This window comes from Oncorhynchus keta, unplaced genomic scaffold (assembly GCF_023373465.1).
Source record: "Oncorhynchus keta strain PuntledgeMale-10-30-2019 unplaced genomic scaffold, Oket_V2 Un_scaffold_1526_pilon_pilon, whole genome shotgun sequence".
Classification (NCBI taxonomy): Eukaryota; Metazoa; Chordata; class Actinopteri; order Salmoniformes; family Salmonidae; genus Oncorhynchus; species Oncorhynchus keta.
The window spans coordinates 735,765-744,408 of record NW_026290798.1 but is presented as its reverse complement, the minus strand read 5'-3'; the positions used below and the strand labels follow the sequence as shown (position 1 = coordinate 744,408).

The following is an 8,644-nucleotide window of genomic DNA, read 5'->3' as shown; positions in this document are numbered from 1 at the left end:
TTATTTCAACTAGCCCAGCCTAACGTATTATGTAATGGAGTCTAAACAACAAATGTTTTCTATTTTATTTAACCTTTATTTAACTAGGCTAGGCAGTTAAGAACAATTTCTTATTTGCAATGACTGCCTACCCCAGCCAAACCTCCCCTAACCCAGATGCCGCAGTGCCAATTGTGCGCCACCCTATGGGACTCCCGATCACGGCCGGTTGTGATACAGCCCGGGATCAAACCAGGGTCTGTAGTGACACCTTTAGCACTGAGAGGCAGTGCCTTAGACCACTGCGCCACTGAAGCTTAAATTCACTGGCACTAATGCCATGGAATTTGTAAAATATCAAATAGTTTGGAACTTGCAAACAGATTTAACTGAGAATGAGTACTTTGGTGTTCAAGTTCAAGAAAGGGTAATTAATTGGGTTACTCCGCATTTTATTTGTCTCATGGAAAAAAGCCCAACAAATTTTCCCACACAACAGTATTATACATTGAGCATTGTTGCATGGTGACCTTCCTACTGCGTTGATACCAGGATATATTATTATTGATTTCCACTACTGCATTGATAACAGGATATGTTGTATTCTGTTCTATGAGTGATTTCAGCTGTTCATGTGCAGATTGAGATTTTAAAATCAAATTCACTATTGTCCTAAAATATGTTCTATTGGTTCTGGGGGGAGAGTCTGTAATTGATTGAATAGCCTATAATGTAAGGTAATATTCTGGTACCAGGGAAAAGTCTACTATATCACTGACATCAGTACAGTGTATGCACTAATAATGTATCTAAGCCCCGGATTGCTGACCCTCTCCTATTGGCCATTGAGAGGCTTTGAAGCCATCATATTGGCTCTCCCCAGTGGGAGCAGTCCTCCATAGGAATGAATGGAATTCTACAGTATTTCAGTTCAATGTTTCAAGGGAAAAAAATGCATGTATTTATGTATTTTTTTTTTCTTTTAGTGTGGAGAGTAACTGTACTAAAAAAACTGGAAATGTTTTAATCTATTTTTCATTTTGCATTTGTATGTTTAGCTCACATAATATTATTTAAAAGTATGTATGAAGGTGTCTGGAATAGAATAAAAATGTCACAAACGAATGTTGACATTAATACATGCATTTCTATAGCTACCAAAATAAAAAGTACAACGGAGAAGGAATACCAAGATGGCTTCAATAAAGCGCTCCCTGTTAGGCATCCAGAGTTTATACACAACATTGGAATGAATGCACATCGCACACATTAAGTGGCAACATTTGACATCAGCCACTGCTCGTGTTAACATTTGACATCAACTACAGTTGCATTGTTGCCGCTCAGTGAGTGTCTGCGGGAGACAGGGGTCGCCTCCGGGCGGGGCGGAGACTGGCAGGTCTTCAACAGAACATGTGAAGTTATCTCGAAAGTTGCTCAATTTACTACTATCGAATTATTCAAAATGGGCAAGCTGGTTGTCATATCACTTTTTGTTGCTGCTTTATCAGCATTTCTTGGAGAGAGAATTATTAACTTAAGGTAGGCTGTGTTTATGTAGTTGTAGCTTTTTTAGCTGGAATAAAATGGAATGCTAGCTGTTATAGTAGCTAGCTAGCCAATTTAGTGTTTTTGCTAGCAACCTCAAAAGTTGTTTTGTTGACAGCAAGCAATATAAGCCAACTAACCTGTTTTTCTATTTAGCTTTCCTTTATTAGCCGGTGCTTTATTACTGAGTAATAATGGTTTGGGTTATTTTCACTTTTCTGAATTTATAAACTGCTCAAGTTACAGTAGTCTGAGGCTATACTAAATGTGATAGCTGACTCGGCTATATTTATGATTGTTTGTACATAGACACATAAAAATGCCTAAATCATAACTACAGTGTTAAAATTGCAGTGTTATTCTGGAGTTTGAACCATTTGAAGGGATGTAACTATGAACCTTATTTTACATGTTGCAGGAAAAGGACTCTTGCTTCCAGAAAGCTTGTCCAAACCCACCTCCCAAACTGCCATCCAATCAAAAGCCTTGGTACGTACAGTACACATGAATGTACAGGACATCGGGAACTTTAACAGTGCTGGCATGGATATAAAAGGCATGCCTTTCCATAAGCTCTATGCCACATGTTCAATGGTATTATATGAAGTAACTGTACAACGTTATTTGCCTGTAAAGCCACATCTGAACACATGTGATCTGATTTCTGACAGAGTACGGATCAGAGGACCTCACAATACTTCCCAATGGACTTGCTATTATTAGCACTGTGAGTTACAACATTGACTTGGCCCTATATGAAACACGCAACATAAAAAATGTATTAGGCTATCAACATATCCTAATATTAATCTTAATATTATTGGAATTACTAGGGCTTGAAGGATCCTGTATTGCCATCCTATTCAGATGACCCTGGAAAGATGTACACCCTTGATATGAGTGAAGATTCTAGGATGAAACCAGTGGAGCTCCGCATGGGGAGAGGCTTTGACCTGGACTCCTTCAATCCACATGGAATCAGTGTATACACAGATGAGACGGGTAAATAAAACCCATAACCTGTGTCACAAATGGCACACTATTCCCTATAGGGCTCTGGTCAAAAGTAGTGTGCTATATGGGGAGTAGGGTGCCATTTTGGGACGCAAACAGGTTTTGAAATGCATCTGCTGCTCTTCCCAATCTTCTCTTGTGTGAAAAGAGAACTGTCAAAAACACAAGACGGATCAATTGATTGAGCTGAATCTTTTCTCCACTTTCCAGATAACTCAGTATACCTGTTTGTGGTCAATCACCCTCAACAGAAAACACAAGTGGAGATCTTTCTGTTTGTTGAGGAGGACCACTCCCTTGTCTATGTGAAAACCATAAAGCATGAATTCCTTCACAGGTATGTATGCAAGAGCTGAAGTCATGTCATTGCTTCAAACCAATTTGGTTTGTTACCTAGATTGTCGGTAGAGTTTCATATTACAGCAGGGCTAAAAGTGTCAATTACATGGTAACAATATGGAAATGTAGCCTATCCTCCTAAACTTGGCTACTCTAAAGACTGAGAGTTTGGAGAAATTAGGGATATTTGAACTGAGCACAAACTAGTGCTCATTTTTGTTTTGTCATGTTGTTATGCATCCAACAGTTCTTTAATATGCCATTTAGAGTAAATAGTGATTTAAGTTGATCTGTGGTTTTCTCTTAGTGTGAATGACATTGTGGCTGTGGGAGTGGAGAGCTTCTATGCCACCAACGATCACTATTTCAGTGGAGGCACTCTGAATACTCTGGAGGTACTTCTGGCTCAGCCCTGGTCTAACGTTGTGTATTACAGCCCTGAAGAGGTCAAAGTAGTGGCTGAGGGATTCTACATGGCCAATGGCATCAACATCTCACCTGACAAAAGGTACAATAATTAGATAAATAATGTATTCAACTTCTATAGCACTATTCAAGTATTCAGTCCCGTGTAGCTCAGTTGAGCATGGCGCCAGGGTTGTGGGTTTGATTCCCATTGGTGACCAGTATGACATTTAAAAAAAATAATAAAGTACTCAAATGTATGCACTCACTACTGTAAGTCGCTCTGTATAAGGGTGTCTGAGAAAATTACAATTAAAAAAATAATGACATTACACAAAGAATTTCAAAGCGCTTTGAGTACTGTCCTGTGTACACACAGTTCAATAATCCTGTCCATATGGGCAGTCAAAACTGTTACTTGTTTGATTATAGAGTGGATATCACATGTTGACACGATAAGGTCTGTTAACTAATGTGATGTTATGTAACATATAACTATTTATGTTTTCATGTAGGCACATATATGTGGCTGACTTATTTGACCACAACATACATGTTTTGGAGCGACTGGAAAGCAATGGTTTGGCCCCAGTGAAGGTAAAATATAAGGAATGGCAGATTTGTTTTACACCTGGTAAATAGTCAAATGGACTATTGAAACATGCTGCTCTGTTGAAAGCCTAAATCTGATGTGTTTATTCTCTCCCATTGCTTGTGTATCTGAATCCAGAATAGGCTCTTTAAAACTCCTTTCATGATATTATTATTTTAAAAAGCATGATCTGGCGCACACCCAAAGAAAATTATTTAGTGTAGAGGTGCTGACTAACGGCAAATAAACTGTCTAAAAATATAGAGAGTCGCACACCGAATATATATAAACTCCCAGTAATTTATTGGGTTAAAAAACAACGTTCACCGTGTCCTGAAGAAAGCACCCTGAAGAAGGCACCCTCTGCTCTCAGGCACCCTGAAGAAGGCACCCTCTGCTCTCAGGCACCCACTGCTCTCAGGCACCCTCTGCTCTCAGGCACCCTCTGCTCTCAGGCACCCTGAAGAAGGCACCCTCTGCTCTCAGGCACCCTGAAGAAGGCACCCTCTGCTCTCAGGCACCCTGAAGAAGGCACCCTCTGCTCTCAGGCACCCTGAAGAAGGCACCCTCTGCTCTCAGGCACCCTGAAGAAGGCACCCTCTGCTCTCAGGCACCCTGAAGAAGGCACCCTCTGCTCTCAGACACTCTGAAGAAGGCACCCTCTGCTCTCAGGCGCCCTGAAGAAGGCACAGTGATGCCGAAACGTTAGGTGTTTTACCCAATAAATTACTGGGAGTTTATATATATAGAGTGTGTGACTCTTTACTTTTATAGCTTACGTGATATTATTCTTTGTCACCAGGTCGTGGAAGTGGGCTCTCTTGTTGACAACATTTATGTTGACCCTGAGACTGGCGACTTGTGGATAGGTTGTCACCCTAATGGCTGGAAACTATTTCGAAATGATCCTGAGGATCTTCCTGGATCTGAGGTTCGTACACCTGCCGTGTGCTATTGAAACTTCCTTAGTGAACTGCTTTCTGCATCATGTACCAGCAGTGTATCTCTGTACTATACACCAACATTGTTTTCACATGTTCACACCTCTACTATGCTATTGTAAAAGCTGCTGGACTACAGTACATTCCAACTACTGTACGAGAGGAAACACACAAGCGCAATGGACTTAGAGTGGATATGGACTGGACTTAAAGTGGTCTTAGAGTGGACTTGGTGTGGATATGGACTGAACTTAAAGTGGTCTTAGAGTGGACTTGGGGTGGATATGGACTGGACTTAAAGTGGTCTTAGAGTGGACTTAGAGTGGATATGGACTGGACTTAAAGTGGTCTTAGAGTGGACTTGGGGTGGATATGGACTGGACTTAAAGTGGTCTTAGAGTGGACTTAGAGTGGATATGGACTGGACTTAAAGTGGTCTTAGAGTGGACTTGGGGTGGCTATGGACTGGACTTAAAGTGGTCTTAGAGTGGACTCAGAGTGGAGTTGGAGTGGTCTTGGAGTGGGCATGGACTGGGCTTGGAGTGGACTTAGAGTGGACTTGGGGTGGATTTGCAGTGGACATTGAGTGGACTTAAAATGGTCTAAGAATGTACTAAGAGTGGACTTAGAGTGGACTTAGAGTGGACTTAGAGTGGACTTAGAGTGGACTTGGACTGGACATTGAGTGGACTTGGAGTGGACATTGAGTGGACTTGGAGTGGACTTGGAGTGGACATTGAGTGGACTTGGGGTGGACTAAAAGTGAACTTGGGGTGGACTTGGACTGGACCTGGCGTGGGTGTCTTTCTCTGTAATGCTCACTGTCTGGTATACATCTACATTTCATGATATTGTTTTCACAGGTGATTCAGATTAAAGACATCCACTCTGAGAAGCCAGTGGTGACCCAGGTGTATGCTGATGATGGCAGTGTGCTCATAGGATCCTCTGTAGCAGCTCCCTATGGAGGAAAGCTTCTCATTGGAACAATCTACCAGAAAGCCTTGGTCTGTGATCTAGCCAAGGTAGACCAGTAGCCAATGCTTTATGTAGAAAACAGGCTTCCGACGTGGGTTGTGGTTGGAAGAGTGCAAGTGTGCAACATACTGAATGTTGCAGATGGAAATGCAATGAATATAGTTAACAAGATTCCTTACTCTATATGACAGGGAGGGATGTCTGTTCTGCATAATATATATCTAGCTGAAAGTTCCTCAATGTGCCGTACTGAATTCTGCCGTGGCCTGTGGGGTTCAACTTGCCAAGTAAAAAAAATATTTTAAAGTTAATTCATTGCACGCTCTGTCTAATCACAGGAAGTTAGATTTGCAATAAAGTTGACAAAATTATATGTCAAAGATAATGCTGGTGCACTGAACAAGACCTGTAACGATACATAGTAATGTTGCAAGTGCCACATTGTATAAAAGTTGATAAATGACAGGAGAAATGACTTGATAAGAATAATCTGATTGTTAAGGACCCTTTAAAAAAATGTTTGGGCCTAAAATGACATTCCCAAATATAACTGCCTGTAGCTCAGGACCTGAAGCAAGGATATGCATATTATTGATACCATTTGAAAGGAAACACTTTGAAGTGTTTGTGATGTGAAATTGATGTAGGAGAATATAACACATTAGATCTGGTAAAAGATAATGCAAAGGGGGGAGAACCCCCCATCTTTGAAATGCAATAGAAAGGCTAATATCTCACTTAGGAGTCTAGGTGCAATTCTGATTTTGGCCACTAGATGGCAGCCGTGTATGTACAAAGTTTTAGACTGATCCAATGAACCGTTGTATTACTGTTCAAAATGTTGTTTCAAGTCTGCCCAAATGTGCCGAATTGGTCAAATGACACAAGTACATAACTATAGAGAACATACAAAATGATATGGTAATAAAAATGTAATTTTACACACTTCTAGGAATGTCATAAATTATGGATGATTAGCTTCCTACAGAAAAGACACCAACCTTCACACATCGAGATGTGATGTTTTTAATATAAAAATGGATTTCATCAAACAAAACTAAGCTACATTTTATCTCTGGATGACAAATCAGAGCAAGATTCTGAATGTAAGTACATTATTTACCTTCAGAGGTGAATATATCAAACCAGTTGCTGTGATAAAAATGTTTTTGTTGTTGTGCACTCTCCTCAAACAATAGCATGGTATTTTTTCACTGTAATCGCTACTGTAAATTGGACAGTGCAGTTAGATTAACAAGAATTTAAGCTTTCAGCTTTCTGCCCATACAAGACATGTCTATGTCCTGGGAAATGTTCTTGTTACTAATGAAGAGGGTTAAACCAAGGCCTTATACCTTTTAAAGGGTTAATAAATTATGTTATGATAAACTGTAAGGTCTCCTCTTCAGGATACCTCTGTGTGTGTGTTAACCTGATTTTGAGTGATGTGACCTTCAGACATCAGAAGGCATCTACATTCAGACTCCTCCTGTCTGGATCCCACCGTGGTTATCTGGTTTTCTGAGAACACAAGGCTGTCACAGACCTGATAAAACCAGCCACCTATCAGAAGATGCTTACACTCGTTCATACTTGTGATGACAGGTCAAGTTTCGGTTAAACCCACTTCTGAGCTTTTAATTGCTGATAAGATGGTTACTGCTGTCAGAGGGAGGTTAGATTTATTAAAATGTTGTTGCCAGGGAAACTCATGCAAGGAGGACTGGGAGAGGCTCTATGAGTTGCAGGATGTCTTACACATTTTGCAGAACTTGGGGACAACTATCATGTACTGCTATACTGTACTCTGTACCAACTTCTGCCTACAATTGTATTACTAAAATGAGTATTTTAATACTTAAACTAAGAGTCTGTGTTTCCTTTCCATTACTAATGTATGTTTGATAATTATATAGACCTGATCATCTGTTGAAGAGATTGACCAACACTTACAGCGTCATGCTAATCACATTAGCGCTCTTTATTTCAACTGTCCCGTGGGGGGGACCGATCCCATAGAGGCAGTGGTGGAAAAAGTACCCAATTGTCATACTTGAGTAAAAGTATAGATACCTTAATAGAAAGTTACTCAAGTAAAAGGAAAAGTCTCCCAGTAAAATACTACTTGAGTAAAAGTATAAAAGTATTTGGTTATAAATATACTTAAGTATCCAAAGTAAATGTAATTGCAAAAATGTACTTAAGTAATCAAAAGAAAAAGTAGAAGTGTAAATCATTTCAAATTCCTTCTTTTAAGCAAAGCAGATGGCACCATTTTCTTGTTTTTAAAATGTATGGATAGCCAGGGCACCACTCCAACACTCAGACATAATTTACGAAAGATGCATTTGTGTTTAGTGAGTCCATCGAATCAGAGGCAGACGGGATGACCATGTGTTGTCTTGATAAGTGCGTGAATTGGTCATTTTCCTGTCTTGCTAAGCATTCAAAATGTAACTTTTGGGTGTTAGGTAAACTCTATGGAGTAAAAAGTACATTATTTTCTTTAGGAATGTAGTGTTAAAAGTTTTAAAAATCTATATAAATAGTAAAGTACAGATACCCAAAATAAACTACTTAAGTAGTACTTTAAAGTATGTTTACTTAAGTACTTTACACCCCTGCGTAGAGGTTAAAGTCATGTTTATCTCACTGATTTGACATGGAAAACAAGTATTTGATATGTTTTCTACCCTCTTTGTAAAGTGAACTAGATTCAGTTGTGATGTAACTGAATATTGTTTTCTTCACAAGTGTGTTAACTTCTTTACATTAAATGTGGGCCGCTAATTTGGCGTGCAAGTCTCAACTGTTGTTTAGTTGTCAACTCATTTGTCTGAAAAGCAGC

General features: G+C 39.7%; 1 protein-coding gene across 1 annotated transcript; it reads left to right on the top strand.

Annotated features, from left to right (window-relative positions):
• Positions 1 to 1,308: 1,308 nt before the first annotated feature.
• Positions 1,309 to 8,605, top strand: LOC118382685 (serum paraoxonase/arylesterase 2-like). The gene is made up of 9 exons (XM_052514090.1): positions 1,309 to 1,521; positions 1,946 to 2,016; positions 2,199 to 2,254; positions 2,361 to 2,529; positions 2,752 to 2,878; positions 3,188 to 3,388; positions 3,801 to 3,882; positions 4,680 to 4,808; positions 5,682 to 8,605. Exons 1-9 carry the CDS (start codon positions 1,445 to 1,447, stop codon positions 5,853 to 5,855), a joined length of 1,086 nt encoding a protein of 361 aa, XP_052370050.1. The 5' UTR covers positions 1,309 to 1,444; the 3' UTR covers positions 5,856 to 8,605.
• Positions 8,606 to 8,644: the final 39 nt, after the last annotated feature.

What these genes read in the sequence shown, in the direction of transcription:
- LOC118382685 (XM_052514090.1), top strand. Translation starts at nt 1,445, where the DNA reads ATGGGCAAGCTGGTTGTCATATCACTTTTTGTTGCTGCTTTATCAGCA. An exon ending in AACATCTCACCTGACAAAAG is followed by an intron (nt 3,389 to 3,800) that starts GTACAATAATTA and finishes GTTTTCATGTAG; the next exon opens with GCACATATATGTGGCTGACT. An exon ending in ATGGTTTGGCCCCAGTGAAG is followed by an intron (nt 3,883 to 4,679) that starts GTAAAATATAAG and finishes CTTTGTCACCAG; the next exon opens with GTCGTGGAAGTGGGCTCTCT.